The following is a 16,125-nucleotide window of genomic DNA, read 5'->3' on the forward strand; positions in this document are numbered from 1 at the left end:
ACACGCCACACCGAGCCATTTCCAGAGAATCCGGGGGTGTGGAGAATGCCCCTGAGTCACCCCCGAATCACCCCCAGCCAGTTCGACGGGAAGCCATTAGGGATGGGAGAGGACAGTGACTAAGGGGAAAATTGACCCCACTCTGTCTAGGAGTCTGGTGCTCCTCACAATCCCATCTTCAGCCCTGGCCAGCTGGGGAGCCAAAGATCACCAGGATTGTATAAAGGTGCACTGCTGGGAAGTGGCTGGGCAGGGGCATCGGTCCTCAAAGCAAGGGTCAGGGTGGGGGTGTCGGCGGATACAGACAGAGCCAGGGCCATCATATACACATCTCTATATTTATATATTAGATAGAGGCGCAGGGGTGGGCGGGGGCACCAGGCTCTCCTCGGGGCCCCCCCGCTCCACTTCTGTTCACCCACACACGGAGGCAGCAGGGGTGTTAGACGTGGCCACTTTGGGGGAGGGGGTGTAGGCCTGAGCCCTGCTCCTCAGGGGTACTAGCCCTTGAGCCTTAGGAATATTCCTTCAGGGAAAATAGGGTGGGGTTTTAATGGGTCAGGGCTTGCCCCGAGTCCCTACTCAGTAACCCCCATCCCCCCACTGCCCTTCAGTAGGTCCTGGGGCAGCCAGAGCCCTTCCATTCCAGAACTACCAGAGGCTGGGATAGCTGGGGTAGACGAAGGCAAGCAGCAGAGGGCAATTTGCTTTGGGGCCACCCGAGCCCCTCAGGTCCTGGGAGGCGAGGTGGGGCAGAGGGAGCCTTGGCCTGCCTGAAGCAGGAGACCAGAGCGAAGCCGGGGAAGGTGGCCAGGCTTGCCCTCTGCCCTGCCCGGGGGCCTGCCGGGGGTCTGGGCGGGGCACAGTGTCCATTTCCTAACAGTCCGGCAGGGGAGGGGCAGGCAGGAGGCAGGGCCTAAACAAAAAAAAGAGGTGGGAAAGGAACCGTCAGAACCCACCAGAGGACGTGCCAGAGTCCTGACCTCCACCTCCCTCATCTCATCTCACGGCTGCCCTGCCCGGGATGGGCCTGGTCATCCTTAACTGTATGTGGGGGGGGCCTCAGTGCCTAGCTCAGGGCACAGCTGGAGGGTGGAACTAGCTAATGCGTATAAACACCCGAGAACAGTGCTTAGGGCTCTGTGCCTGCTGTTGTCCTCAGAGCTCTCCCCAGGAAACTGAGGCACAGAGAGCTGAGGGGTCTTGCACAATGTTGCACGGCTCTTACTAAGTGTCAGGGCTGGAGCTGGAGCGTAGGGGTGTTTGCCTTCCTTCCATCGGGCTGCTGCTGGGCGGGAGGACGGAAAGAGACTCGAGGAAGGAGAGCTGTGTGGGCAGCTGTGAGAACCACTGACCCGGGCATCAGGTGCGAGGGAACTTGGCATCTGGGTCAGGCTGGGTACTGCCGGCTCCTCCCAAAGCAATTACTGCCTGACCTGCCTCTCTGCCCACACCGGGGAGCCAAAACCTGGCTCCCTGTCCACAGATCAGGGAGAGGGGCACTCGGGGACCTCCAGCCATGGAGGCTGGAGGGTGCCGGGGTGCAGGGTATTGCCAGGTGGGAGACCTTCAGGGCTGCGGTCTGTGGCCTGGGCAGGCTCTAGCCTTTCTGTTGCCACCATGCACCTGCCTCGTGGGCGTGAACAAGCCTGTGATTGTATGGAGGTGTGCTGCACACACCGGTATCGGGGTGAGTCTGTGCGTGGGCAGTAGGAAGCACTCACCAGGCCCCAAGGAACAGAGGTGTCTTTCCAGATTAGGGGGCCTCCAGCGCCCCAGGCTGGAAGCGGGCTGTCTCCTGGAAGATGAGCTCCTTCAGCCGCTCCTTGGGTAGATCATCCAGCTCCATGTCAAAGGTGAAAGGCTCCTCGGCCACCGGCTGCGGTGGCAAAGAAGTCAGGCTCAGGCCGGGCGCTGAGGGACGCCTACCCATCACCGACCCGGCAGCCCCGCTGCTGGCGGCTGGCCCACCTCATCTGTTGGGTCGTAGTACTGCTCCAAGTAGGGGTGAGCCAGCGCTTCTTCCACTGTTATCCGTTTGTTGGGGTTAAAGGTCAACATCCGGTCTAGCAGGTCAAGGGCTAGGTAAGGGCAGGAGTCAGGGGTCAAAGAGAAGGCTGGAGGAGCTCCCAGAAGCATTGCTTTGCTTCTCGTGCCCAGGGTCCTGTCTACTCAGGCAGCTGCTTGGCTCATGTACCCTCCTCTGCACGGAGTTTCTATCCAGTACCAGCCCCCGAGTCTCTCTTACCTTTGGAGTCCGACTTGGGAAAAAGCTTGGCCCAGGCCACCTTGGTCTTGGAGGGCAGAGACTGCAGGTAGTTTCGGGCCTTCATATTGATGATACAATTCAAGTCCTCCTGGGATGGGGAGCCCAGGATACCTGTGGGTAAGGCAGGTGCCTCGGTGAGAGTTCTCCTCTCCCTTCTCAGAACAGAAGGCACCCAAAACAGGAGTCCCCATCAATGAGCTCCAAGCCGTGACAGTCATCTCCCAGCCAACACTATGGTGATGAAGGGCAAGGGGTCTGGATGGGGGCAGCCACAGGTTCAAATCCTGATAGGAGCACTAAGTGTGGGGCTTAGTGGGCTCCTCCCATCTATCGAATGGGGATCGTGTCTATATCTCACTGAAATACTGTGAGAGGCCGTAGGGGCTCCACATGTGGTGGGACCCTGGCTATAAAGAAACCTCACCTCCCACTCATCTCCCTCCCACTTAGCTGGCCAGGCCCCCCTCACCCAGAATGTGGTTGAGCTGGTCCAGGTAGTGCTTGCCAGGGAAGATGGGCCGGTTGGAGAGCATCTCAGCCAGAATGCAGCCCACAGACCAGATGTCGATGGACTTGGTGTAGCCCTAGGGAAGAGGAGAAAGCAGTGGGCTCCTGGGCCAGCCTCAACAGGGCGCTGCTGTCTGGGCCAAGCCACTATCCAATCTAGACTCAATACCAGCCAGGAAGGAAGAGGGCAGAGGCCTGGAGGACCTAATGCTCAGCCTCCTTCCAGAGCCTAAGAACTGGCATCATGTGACAAGGCCTGGAGGCAGACATCCTGCATCATGGGAGTCATGCCTGGCTCAGAGGTGTCTCCAGCACTTTCTGGGACCTGGCCCCTTCCCTTCAGGGGTGGGTGGCCCCCCTACCTTAGAGTTAAGCATGATTTCTGGAGCCCGGTACCAGCGTGTGGCCACATATTCTGTCAGGAAGCCGGTGTGGTCATGCTCAGGGTCCGCAATCCGGGCCAGGCCAAAATCGCAGATCTGGAAGCCAACCCAGGCTGCTAAGCTTGGCGCTCAAGGCCCAAGGCCCAGGCAGTCCTAGCGCCACGCCTCTGCCCACGCCGCTCCCTTTGCTTGTGATGTTCTACTCGAGGGGGCTACTGGTCACCTGGGAGCCCCAGACCCATGGGAGGAGGGGACAGGCACCCAATCCTCTGACCTTAAGGTCGCAGGTGGTGTTGATGAGCAGGTTAGAGGGCTTTAGATCCCGGTGGAGCACGTTGGCTGAGTGGATGTACTTGAGGCCCCGCAGGATCTGGTAGAGGAAGTAGCAAACATGGTCGTTGCTCAGCTGCTGGCTTTTGAGCAACTTGTACAGGTCTGTCTCCATCAGGTCCTGCACAATGTAGCTGAGGTTGGCACCGGAGACCCCCCAGGTGGGGGCAGTGGGAGGCACTGGGTTAAGGAGAACAGGCTCTGGTGGCTAGGCTTCACCTCCCCTTCCAGCTAGTGCCCCTCAGACTCAGAAGATCTGCCAGCCCATCGCATGAGCTGCACAAGGCTCAGATTCAAGGCTGCAGCTCAGCAGGCGGCCCTGAACAAAAGTACTTCCATTCTGTGGCCTCAGTTTCCTTCTTGGGAAAACAGGGGTCATAAGCTTGCAGGCGGCGAGAGAGCTTCACGGTTAGGAGCGACAGCTCTGGAGTCACTCTGCTGGTGCCTGAAACCCCCCACTCCACTGCTCACTGGCCTTAGGACCTCAACCCGCCTGCACCTCCATTTCCTCATGTGGGAAGTAGGGGAAAGAATGGTTCTTGGGAGGGTAACTATGAAGATTCCGTGACATGACCCGTGTAAACGAGCCAGCCCAGCCCAGAGCTTGGCACGTTGTCAGTGCTCAGCAAACATGAACTAGTGTTGCTATTATAAATGCCACATGGCTGTTGAGAGGGTTAAATGAGATAGTGCGAACACCATCTGGCGTGCAATAAATGTTTGCTTAAAAATAAATGCCTGCCTTATGGGAATGGTTTGGGCAAGACGAATGAGGAGAAACTCCCAACAGCACGCTCCTCCTCAAAGCGTGCTTGGCCATACATCAGAAGACAGAGGAGTAAATGTCCTTTTGTATTTTAAGAGAAAACAAAAATTAAACATACGTTAGGTAAATAAGTAAATAAATAAATGCCATTTGGTTGGTCTCTGAAAGAGTAAGTCAGGACTGCCTTTTAGAATCAGCCTCGAAAGGGCCTTCTGGAGACCTCTGGGCCGCTGTTTTAGAGGTGAGGAGGCCCAGCACGATGCAGTGACTTGCTTAAGGTCACACGGCGAGCTGGGGGCGAGTGTGGAGATTTCCTGCCCACAGCTTGTGGTGGGGGCTGCAGACGGTGCAGCACAGATCCCCACGTTTGGGTGGAGAACTGGGACTGGCTGGGGGTGGGTGGGGTGGGGAGAGGTGATGGGTGCTACAAGCCACGAACGACAGGGCCTGGCAGGAAGTGGACGACAAGCTCGGGAAGCAATGTGGGGTGGTGGGGGGAGGGCAATAAAGGCAAGGCTGTCCCTCCCTGGGCAAAGTGCAAGTCCACAGGTGACTGGGGTGAGGCTCTGAGCAGGAAGTGCCAGAGAAAGGACAGTTCTCATCCAGGGGAGGGTTGGAGGAGGCAGCAACAGCAGCACCTGATTTTAGGCTTTCTGAGCCTCAGTTTCCTCATCTTTGAAATGGAGCTGGTGAGACCCATCTCCTATAGCAGCTGGGAGGGAGAATCAGAAATGCCAAAGCACTTGGCATGCACAGCACCTCACTCATAGTAGGCCCTCGGAAATGGGCGGTTTTCTTCCTCTCTGCCGTCCTTCAAGTCTGGGGACCCAGAGAGGAAAGAATCATCGTCTGTTAAACAAGAACTGACTGTGGGCAGAGGCTGGGTCACGTCACAGAACTGCAGATGTCAAAAGACAAAGCTCCCATAGAGCCCAACCCTCCCCACCCTTCCCCCAAATGAGGCCCCGCAGAACAGACTTGCCCAAGGCCACACAGCCTGGCTGCGGCAGGCTAGGATTCACCTCCGGCCTTCCAGCCCTCTTACACCCTGTGGTCTCTTTTCTGCTGGAAAGTTTCATTTACTGGGTTTGTTTTGGAGTGTGGCAGGGAAGAAGGAAACAGAAAGAAAGCCAACATTCTCCCAGCCCAGCTCTGAGGCCGTGCCTGGCCAGCCATCTGGCCAAGGTGAAGGATACACATCTCTCATGGCTTCCAGGGTGGGCGCCCGCAGAATGTCCCGAATGCCAATGACGTTCTCGTGGCGGAAGCGCAGCAAGATCTGGATCTCCCGCAGTGTGCGCTGGCAGTAGGTCTGATGCTCGAAGGGGCTGATTTTCTTGATGGCCACGCGAATCTTGCGCACGTGGTCGTAAGCTGAGCTGAGAGGGCCAGAGAGATGTTGGTGTGGCCTGACATAGGGGGAGTCCAGGCCTGGTGGCCCCACCCAGGCCTGAGCAGGGAGGGGAGGGAGCATGAGAGGACTCTGGCCAAGTCATAAACAATGCTGGTTCCTTCCTGCTGTGAAGGCCTGGGATCTCCAGGGAGAAAGCTGGGGCCCAGCCAGGCAGCCCTTCAGTGACTTCACAAACAGAGGAAGAGACTGACCGCTCACTGACTTCCCCTCTCCTCAACCCTGTCCATTCTAGTTGCCCTGACCTCTCATCCTCCCCTCTCCAGGATGGGCTCCCTCAACCCAAGACAGGTCCAGGGAGTGGGAGGTGAGGGGAGGACGTCCAGTGAGGCAGATACATCGAGGGACAGGGAAAGAAGGGATGAGGAGGGCACTGGTGTTAGGGCGAGGCGCCTGGACAGGAGAGCTGTTCCCAGAGGAACAAAGGCCCAGAGCACACACTGGGGAGGAGAGCGCTCACGGACCCCCCCTAAAAGTTGCAAGGACACACTCCTGGACCCCTCATGGCTCACTGGGCCCCTGGCTCCAGGCCCAAAGCCCTGCCCCACCCTGCCCAGCCCTGAGCTCTGCTCTTCTCTCCCGAACTCCTTGGCAGGCCTCACTGGGAGAATCCAAGGCATCCTCTCTCCAGAGCAGGGTCCTTCACTCGGTCCTCACTAAGGATATCACCTCCCTAAGAATACTTAGTGTCTCCGCCTCAACCCGTGTCCCTAGGGTCCCCAAAGTCCCCACAGCTGCCCCGCGTACACTCAGACGTCCCTCCCCTCATTACAGAATGGTCGCTTCTGGGGCCTCCAAGCCCCTACCCCTTAGAATGTACGCAGCGCCGCTCCCCCAGAAAGCACCCCAAGGCCCCCTCCGTGGGACGCCCCCCAGCCTGGAGAAGCCCCCGCCTCCTCAGGACACTGGGAGTCTCCCCGGCCCAGAAGGGACTCATCATCCCTCCCGGCCCCCCACCTCCTGAGCCCCCTCCTCCCGGAACGCCCCCTCACCTGACCATGCCGTACGCGCCCTCGCCGATGTAATGCAGCTCCGTGTAGCGCGGGCCCACGTCGAACGGCTGCCCCTTCACTACCTCCACCTCCCCCGAGACCCCCGGGCCGACCCCATCAGCTCCCCGGGGCTCCCCGCCCCCGCCCCCCTGAGCCGCCGCCGCCGCCATCTCCACTCCTCCCCTCCCTCCCGCCCGCCTCCCCCCACGGCGGCCCCGCCCGAGGCCCCGCCCCTTCCCGCCCGCCCCGCCACCAGCGGAGCGGTGCGCGCCAGGCCCCGCCCCCGCGCGCCCCCGCGCGCCCCCGCGCCCGCCACGTGACCTGCGCCCGCGCGCTCCCGCTTCCCCTTCCTCTGCTGCCGTGGTCCCCGGCCCCCGCCTGCTCCGTCTGCTCCAGGCAGCCTAGGGGCTCCCGGGGCGACGGGGAGACGGTCCACACCCTCCCGTCGAATGCAGAAGAGCCGGCAGGGCCGCCCGGTGACCTTCCCCAGAGCCACCCAGCAAGTGTGTGCGGGAGCTGGACCAGGACAGAGTCGCCCGCGCCCCCCCCCAGCTCTGATGCAGCCCGAGTTGAGTTGCGGCCGGGGGCTCGAAATAGAACCCCAAGGGAACCCTCGCCAGCCCTCTGGAGTGTGGCCTCCCTGAGCCAGGCCCGGCCCGATGATAAAGCGGTCCCCTCCGTGTTTCCCAGTAGCGTGGGAGATGGTTTCTTCACAGGTGTGGCTTGCCTTTCACAGATGAGGACACTGAATGAAGCCTGAGCCGGGGCTGGGGACTTAGAGCTGGAGAACCCACAGGTCCAGACTCCCAGCCCAATGGCTTTCTGACAGAGGCCTGCAAGAGTCGGCTAGGGACTTGGCCCCTGCCCCCAAGCGGGCAGTGCCTGAAGTGATGACAGATAACCTCAGCCCACCCTTCCGTGGAACTGCAGCAGGACGGTTGACTAGGTTGGCAAAAATACACTATCAGGCTTTCCTCAAAAAAACAGCAAACTAGGTAACGTTTTTGTTGTCATTGGACTTGGTAAAACTGGAATCCTGGCAAGATCATCATCTTTTGATTGGGTCCTCGACTTTGTAGTTTACACCATGTTTGGACCAGCTGAGCTGCTTCTGTAGGACAGCCCCATATTATAGGTGTCATCTGATTGTCTTAGCAGGTCGCAGGGGCCACATCGGTCTTGCTCATTACTGTATCCCCTCCTTGTGCCTGACACTCAGATATTCAAAGATTTTTGACTGCATGAATCAAATTTTACAGACGAGGAATCTGAGTTGGGGAGTTGAGACTCAAAATGATATCTTCTGACACAGAAGCAGAGGCTCTTTTAAATTCCATTCAATCTCCCAGAATCATAGACTGTTAACACCGAGGAAAGAGCCCTCGGGGGCCATCCAGTCCATCCCCCTCACTTCATAGAGAAGATGTGAGCTGGAACATCACGTTGTAAGTAATCACGTTGTGTTTTTTTAATCCCTTAGAAGCTGGGAGTAGATCCTTATATGCATTACAGATCAAGAGACCAAAGGGAACAGTAATTATGATTCTGAAATTGCTCATAATTAGATCTACAGCCGGGCACTCTAATTCAGATTAATGAGACCAAGTTACTGGTTCCCAATAGCCTACAAGTCAGTGAAGGTTTAAAAGATGCTAATTAGACCAATGTTTTGGGTTTTTTTGTTTTGGTATGTTGTTTTGTTTTTAGCTATCCATTTGATAAGCTGTTGAGTAGTATTGTGTGCAAAGCTCTGAACTGGGCACTGTGGCTGATGAAAGATTACTATATAGTTGTGAATTAGTGGTTAAGAGCAACAGGTCTCTGGATTTTCTGGGTTAGAATCCAATCTTCACCGCTTACTCACTGTGTTACCCTGGGCAGATTACCCTCTGGTCTCGCCACCTGTGGAGTTTCTAATCTGTTGAAGAGAAAAGTTGCATATACATAAACCAATGTAATACAAGATAGATGGATGTCATATGTGGTGTGTGAGCTCAGGGTTCGTGAGATTGCTCTTCTTTCTTTATGTGGGGAGGAGCAGAGGGAGAGAGAGAGAAAATCTCAAGCAGACTCCCCGCTGAGCACGGAGCCCGACATGGTACTCGATCTCACAACCCTGAGATCATGACCTGAGCCGAAATCAAGAGTCAGACACTTAACCGACGGAGCCACCCAGGTGCCCAAAGACATCACTCTTTCTTAGAGAATCGAGGACGGAGTTAAGGAGGAGATAGCATTTGCATGATGGAAAAAGAAGTAGGATTTGGGAAGGTTGGCACAGAGGGAAGGCTTCGAAAAGGAGCAGCGTGAGTCCCGGCATAGAGGCCGAGCATGATTTGTCCGGTGTGGCTGCAGTGTAAACGATTAAAGGGAGTTCAGGCTGGAGAGGCAGGTTGGGGCCAGATTGAGGAAGGCCTTTGGTTCGGGCAGGGAGTTTGGATGTTACTCAGTAAGCAGTAAAAGGCTTTGAGGGACTTTTGCCAGATCATTTTGCAACTGTGGGAGAATATAATGACTCAGAGAAAGCACCATGGAGTTCAGCGTGGAGTCAGGCTTCCTGAGCGGACCGCGTTTCCCAGCAGAGGAAAGGCTGGTGCCTGGGGAGTGGTGCCTGCCACATCAAGCTTGCGCCTGTTTCAGAGGAGTGTGGCTCAGATCCCCCTCTAGTGGCTGAGGCTGGTACTTCCTTGGGATTTCGTGGTCTATTTCACAGACCAATACTCGGCTAATAAAGGCTGAACAGCTATTCCGCAGCAGGCACTTTTATGTATTTTGTCTCCCGTCATCCTTACAGCAGCCATATGAACTAAATACTATGAACATTTAACAGAAAAAAACCCAGAAGCTTACCAAACTACTGAGTTGGAAGGAGCTTTTGGAATAATTTTCTCCATCAGACAGTGCATTACGTCACAGCTCACTGCGCTGTTAGAGTTTTCCTAACGGCTGCCGTTGGCTTAGTTCTGTCCTCTGGATCTACCCAGACTAAAGCTTAAACTAGCTCTTATCTGTGATGTCAAGGTCACAAGAGAGGCCAGTGGGCAGTTAGCCCAGGGTAACATGTGAAGAGCACAATTTTGCATTCCCATTTCAGCCACCTCAGCTGGTCAGCACAACCCGAGAAGGCAGCAAATGTGCAGCAACAGGGGTCAGAACACATTTAATAATTTATGGGGCGCCTGGATGGCTCATTTGGTTGGGGATCTGCCTTCGGCTCAGGTCATGATCCCGGGGTCCTGGGATCGAGTCCCTCATCGGGCTCCCTGCTGAGTGGGGAGTCTGCTTCTCCCTCTGCCCCTCCCCTCCACTTGTGCTTGCTCTCCCTCTCAAAAATAAATAAATAAAATCTTTTAAAAAATAATTTATAAAGACTTAAGAACTGACCTTTATTTTCTTTAACCCAAAAACTCTCTGAAATAGTTTTTTTGTTTGTTTCTTTTCATCACTTCTCCTATCTTAGAGATGAGCTCTACTCAGACATCTCTCCTCTGGAATAACCATTCTGCAGATGACCCCTTCTCTGAGATCTTTATTTTATTTTATTTGTTTATTTGAGAGAGAGAGAGACCACACATGAGGGAGTAGGGGAGAAGGTGAGGGAGATGGAGAGAATCTCCAGCAGGAGCCTGATGTGGGGCTCGATCTCACGACCCTGAGATCACCACCCTGAGATCATGACCTGAGCCAACACCAAGAGTCAGACACTCAACCGTCTGAGCCATCCGGGTGCCACAGCCCCTTCTCTGAAATCTTTGTGGTCAGCACTGCCTGCCCCACTGGGCTCCTTTCTCTGTGGCATCACCCTTGGTTATGTCATACTCTGGAGGTATCAGCTGTTTCCTTTATGTAAATCTCTGCCCTTAGCTGTTGCCTTTCTCCTTAGTTCCAGTGGCAGAGTTTCAGCATTTGCCGGACAGCTTCACCTGGAGGCTCGTGGATGCTTCCATAGCCAGTGAAATGTGTCCTTTTTACTTTAAGGCTGTTTGTCTTCCAGACTCTCCTTGCTGCACTTCCGCCAGCAGTCTCAGCATTGGACCCTCTCATGTCTCATTTGTCCAGCCAACTCCTTGCCATTTTATTACCACCATAGCTCCTGAGGCCGTCATCGCTACTGCGGCTCAAATCCTAATTGCATATTTTTATTTTGTTCCTTTTTAACTTTTTTTAATAATTTCAGAACTTACCAAAAAGTTGCAAAAACATTTCAAAGTATTCTGTATACCCCTTCATCAACAAACCCTAAATGTTAATTTTATTTTTTTTTAAAGATTTTATTGATTTATTTGACGGAGAGAGAGACAGCCAGTGAGAGAGGGAACACAAGCAGGGGGAGTGGGAGAGGAAGAAGCAGGCTCCCAGCAGAGGAGCCCGATGTGGGGCTCGATCCCAGGACTCTGGGATCACACCCTGAGCCAAAGGCAGACGCTTAACGACTGAGCCACCCAGGTGCCCCAATGTTAACATTTTAAATAAACAGTGCAATTATTAAAATCAAGACATTAACATCAGTATAGTTAACCTATAGATTTTTTTTTCCCCCTGAATTTTGCCAATTGTCCCACGAATCTCTGTTTTCTGGTTCAGGATCCAATCCAGGAGCACATGTTGTGTTCAGTTGTTAGGACTCCTTTATTCCCTTTAATCTGGAAAAGTTCCTTAGTCTTTTTTTGAGGGGCTGGGTTCTTTCAAGACCTTGACACTTTGGAAGATTAAAGCCAGTTATTTTGTAGCATGTCCCTAGGTTTGGGCTTGTCTTATGTTTCCTTGTGATTCCTCATTTCACTTGCCTTCACCATTGTATTTCCCATGTACCATTGTACTGACTGGTCTCCTTTCTTCAGCCCTTATGAGGTTTGTATTAAGCAGGAATCTTTCAGTAGCAAGAGGTCAAAGACCCAGCTCGAACCGACTTGAACAAGAGAGGAAGTTCATTGACTTACTGAAAAGTTTAGAGGTAGATATTAAGGTGCGGTTGGGTCCAGGGACTCAATATCATTAGGATTTGGGTCCCAACCCTAAGCTCTGCCTTCTTCTGAATTGGTTCCATTCTCAGCTGGTTCCTTTCATGGTGACAGGAGCACCAGACGTTCCAGATTTATGTCTGATTTTTTCCCCCCAGTAACTCCAGGAGGGGGAAAAGCTTACCTCTGTCTGTCTCTCCTTGTCACTAAAACCCCAGATTTGGGGCGCCTGGGAGGCTCAGTCGTTAAGCGTCTGCCTTCAGCTCAGGGCGTGATCCCAGAGTCCTGGGATCGAGCCCCACATCAGGCTCCTCCGCTAGGAGCCTGCTTCTTCCTCTCCCACTCCCCCTGCTTGTGTTCCCTCTTTCGCTGGCTGTCTCTCTCTCTGTCCAATAAGTAAATAAAATCTTTTAAAAATTTTAAATAAATAAACCAATATTAAAAAACACACCCAGATTTGACTCCCATTGGTTTTTACCAATGCCTAAATCAATCAGTGTGGAATTGGGGGTTTAGTCATCTCTACCTGTGTGACATGAACTAGGTGAGGAGAGGGATGGTTTCCCACGGAAAATCGGGGTGCTGGCCCCAGAAAGCGTTAACCAGGCAACACCGCAGTGTCCATTACAATGTTTCTGATTAGACATTTATTTATTTATTTATTTATTTATTTATTTATTTATTTATTTATTTAAAATTTAAATTTAATGTACTATACCTTGGCTAATTGATTAGAAATTCTTAATTCCTCCCATGAACTACCAAACAAAGTCCAAATTCCTTGACCAACTTCCAAGGCTCTACTTAGTTTGATCCGAATCTATCTTTTTGGACTCCTTTTCTAGATGAACCTTTTGCTCTAGCCAAACTGGACTTCTCACTGGCCTGCATAGTACACATTCCTGCTTTGGCACCTCTGCTTACGCTGTTTCTGCTCTTATGGATGCTCCCTCCGTGGCATGGGTTTTTCAGTAAAAGGAATCCTTTCCACTTCCAGAATTAGCTCAAATACCACCCTTTCGTGGGGAGGAAACATCCTGGTATTGTCTACCTGCATGTGTTGTATCTATATTTCCTTTTTTTTCTTTTTGAAATTTTCTTTTCTTTTTTAAAAAAGATTATTTATTTGACAGAGAGAGAGACAGTGAGAGAGGGAACACAAGCAGGGGGAGTGGGAGAGGAAGAAGCAGGCTTCCCGCTGAGCAGGGAGCCCAATGCAGGGCTCGATCCCAGGACCCCCCGGTTCATGACCTGAGCCGAAGGCAGACGCTTAACGACTGAGCCACCCAGGCTCCCCTGTATCTCTACGTCTTATTTCTTAGAGCAAATGTCAAATTTGTATTATATTTATTTATGTACTCGTCCTGCCCTCCCTACTAAGTCGTAAAACGTCCTGAAGGCCACAGTGCTGGCGTCTTTACTTTTAAACCCTCTCCAGCATCAAGTAGTGTTTTGCTCTCAATAGAGATTTGTTGAATGACGGACCTGAATATTTATGGCCTGGTGTCCATAGCCTTCATCGGCTGGGATAGCGCTTTTCTAGATGAGCTCAGGGTTGACTGTGTTCCTGTTAAAATGCAGCATCCAAAATAGAACGCTGTTTTCTATATGTAGCCTAGCCGGTGGGAGTGCAGTGGGAGTATTGCTTCCCTTGTATTGGGCCAATATTTCATTTTCTTCCACAAAGAGCCTGTCCCTGAACCCCCAGTCTGAAATATCTGCTCTTCATAGGCCTCCCTCGTGGGGTTCTTTTCGCGTGTGGAACTTAGCACAATTTCTCATTGCACATTCATTTGTGAGGGGATGGAGTGCAGCGATGAGCTGGGTGGGGGCTGTAAGAGTCCCTTCTCTTTCTGCTTCTGTCTATTTACTTCCCAGAGCCCTGGAGAGATGAAGTATACTTCTATTACCTGCAGAAGCTTGGATTATATGATATCACCATGCATTTATTGAGCTCCTTTGTGCTGGGGGGGGCGATGGCTAAATTGGAGGGGGAAACTGAGTGCTTCCCAAGCGCTAGCTTTTTGGGAAGCACATGATCTTATTTGATTTTCACACTAGCTTTGCGAGGTAGATGTTGGCCTTTTGCTCCAGACCATACATGGGATGAGTGTCAGGCCTGGGACTGGAACCCATGTTCCTCTGGCTCCAGACTGGAGGCTGCAAATGGGTGGCCCAAGGCCATATTCAGCCTGCAGATGAAGAGCACGAGGGGGGTGGGGCAGGGAGGGGCAGAGGGAGAGGGAGAAGCAGCCTCCCCACTGAGCTTGAGATCATAACATGGGTCCAAGGCAGATGCTTAGCCGACTGAGCCACCCAGGCACCCCTCTGTCACTCTAGTTTTGCTTTTTCTAGGATTTCCTATAAGTGGAATCATACACTATGGGGTGTTTGACTTCTTACACTTAGTGTAATACCTTTGAGATTCATCTGTGTTCTTCTGTATGTTAATACTTCATTCCTTGAAACCAAGTGTTTTTTTCAGTTATAATATATACATCATAAAATTCAGTATTTGAAAATGTACAATTCAGTAATTTTTAGTGTATTTGCAAGGTTGTGCCGCCATCACTGTTATCTAATTCTAGAACATTCTCATCACCCCAAAAAGAAACCCCATACCCATTAGCAGTCACTGCCTGCTCCCCCCACTCCCTCCAGCTCCTGCCAACCACTGATCTGCTTTTTGTCTCTACGGACTTGCCTATTCCGGACATTGCCTATAAATGGAATAATGTAATATGTGGCTTTTCCACCTGGCTTGCTTTACTTAGCATGTTTTCAAGATTCGTCCAGATTGGGGTGCCTGGGGGGCTCAGTCGGTTAAGCATCTGCCTTCGGCTCAGGTCATGATCCAGGGTCCTGGGATCGAGCCCCGCATCAGGCTCGCTGCTCAGCAGGGAATCTGCCTCTCCCCTTGCTCCTGCTCTCCCTCTCAAATAAATAAATAAAACCTTAAGAAAAAAAGATTCATCCAGATCGTAACATACATTAGTGCTTCAATTTTTTTTTTAAGATTTTATTTATTTATTTGACAGAGAGAGAGACAGCCAGTGAGAGAGGGAACACAAGCAGGGGGAGTGGGAGAGGAAGAAGCAGGCTCCTAGCGGAGAAGCCTGATGTGGGGCTCGATCCCAGAACGCCGGGATCATGCCCTGAGCCGAAGGCAGACGCTTAACCGCTGTGCCACCCAGGCGCCCCAGTGCTTCAATTTTTATACTGGAATCATATTTCATTGTATGGAGATACCATTCTTATATATCCATTCATTAGTTGATGGATCTTGGGATGTTTCCATTTTTTTTTTTAAAGTAGACTCTACACTCAACGTGGGGTCCGAATTCACGACCCCAAGATCAAGAGTTGCATGTTCAATCTACTGAGCCAGCCAGGCACCCCTACACTTTTTTTTTTTTTTTTTGAAGATGTACTTATTTATTCTGAGAGAGGTGGGTGGCCGGGCAGAGGGAAAGAACCCTTAAGTAGACGCCTCACCAAGTGCGAAGCCTGACGGGGCTCCATCCCATGACCCGCGAGATCCCCACCAGAGCCGAAACCTGGAGCTGGACACTTAACTGACCAGGCGGCCCGCCCCTCCACTTTTTGACTGTTACGAATAATGGTGCTATGAACATTTCTTTCTTTCTTTTTATTTTTTTTAAAGATTTTATTTATTTATTTGACAGAGAGAGAGACAGCCAACGAGAGAGGGAACACAGGCAGGGGGAGTGGGAGAGGAAGAAGCAGGCTCATAGCGGAGGAGCCCGATGTGGGGCTCGATCCCAGAACGCCAGGATCACTCCCTGAGCCGAAGGCAGACGCCTAACAACGACAGAGCCACCCAGGCGCCCCCTGCTATGAACATTTCTGTGCAAGTTTTTGTATGACCATGTATCTTCAGGTCTCTTGAGTGTATACTTAGGAGAATTGCTAGATCACATGGTAACTTGATGTTTAACTTTTTGGGGAACGGCCGCAGCATTTTCCGTGGGGGCTGTACCCTTTTATATTATCACCAGCTGTGTATGAGGGCTTCAGTTTCTCTTCTCACCTCTTATTATTTGTCTTTTTTATTATACCCATCCTAGTAGATGTGAAGTGGTGGCTTGTGGTTTTTATTTGCATTTTCCTAATGGCTATGTGCTTGTTGGCCATTTATATATCTTCTTTGGAGAAATGTTTCTTCAAGTCCTTTGCCCATTTTAAAATTGGGATGTTAGGGCACCTGGGTGGCTCAGTCGGTTAAGCGTCTGCCTTTGACTCAGGTCATGATCTCGGGGTCCTGGGATTGAGCCCCGTGATGGGCTCCCTGCTCAGCGGGGAGTCTGCTTCTCCCTCTCCCTCTGCTCCTCCCCCTGCTCGTGCTTGCTCTCTCAGTCTCTCTCTCAAATAAATAAATGGAATCGTAAAAAAAAATTGGGACGTTAGTCTTCTTGTTGTTGAGTTGTTCAAGTTCTTTATATATTCTGTTAGTATTCTATTGGGTACATGATTTTCAAATATTTT

General features: G+C 52.2%; 1 protein-coding gene and 1 long non-coding RNA gene across 2 annotated transcripts in view; one reads left to right on the forward strand and one right to left on the reverse strand.

The window, feature by feature from the left end:
• Window positions 1-319: 319 nt before the first annotated feature.
• Window positions 320-6,851, reverse strand: MAPK3 (mitogen-activated protein kinase 3). The gene is made up of 9 exons (XM_045785933.2): window positions 6,659-6,851; window positions 5,452-5,634; window positions 3,434-3,623; window positions 3,139-3,255; window positions 2,739-2,853; window positions 2,249-2,380; window positions 1,972-2,081; window positions 1,725-1,879; window positions 320-916 (listed from the first exon to the last, which is right to left on the reverse strand). The coding sequence occupies exons 1-8, from the start codon at window positions 6,826-6,828 to the stop codon at window positions 1,757-1,759; spliced, it is 1,140 nt and encodes a 379-aa protein (XP_045641889.1). The 5' UTR covers window positions 6,829-6,851; the 3' UTR covers window positions 320-916; window positions 1,725-1,756.
• Window positions 6,852-7,027: 176 nt separating this feature from the next.
• The window catches only part of LOC148110488 (uncharacterized), a 44,758-nt gene continuing 35,660 nt past the window's right edge, over window positions 7,028-16,125 (forward strand). The window contains exon 1 of the long non-coding RNA XR_015727238.1: window positions 7,028-8,103. This is a non-coding gene — a long non-coding RNA (uncharacterized LOC148110488). The remainder of the gene's footprint in view (window positions 8,104-16,125) is intronic.

Source organism: Ursus americanus, chromosome 2 (assembly GCF_024610735.1).
Source record: "Ursus americanus isolate L20-20 chromosome 2, mUrsAme1.1.p, whole genome shotgun sequence".
Classification (NCBI taxonomy): Eukaryota; Metazoa; Chordata; class Mammalia; order Carnivora; family Ursidae; genus Ursus; species Ursus americanus.

Bases quoted from the DNA above. Each gene is read 5' to 3' on its own strand.
- MAPK3 (XM_045785933.2), bottom strand. From the start codon at position 6,828: ATGGCGGCGGCGGCGGCTCAGGGGGGCGGGGGCGGGGAGCCCCGGGGA. The intron at 2,381-2,738 runs GTGAGGGGGGCC...CCTTACCCACAG, and splicing joins CCAGCTCAACCACATTCTGG to GTATCCTGGGCTCCCCATCC. The intron at 1,880-1,971 runs GTGGGCCAGCCG...TTGCCACCGCAG, and splicing joins ACTACGACCCAACAGATGAG to CCGGTGGCCGAGGAGCCTTT.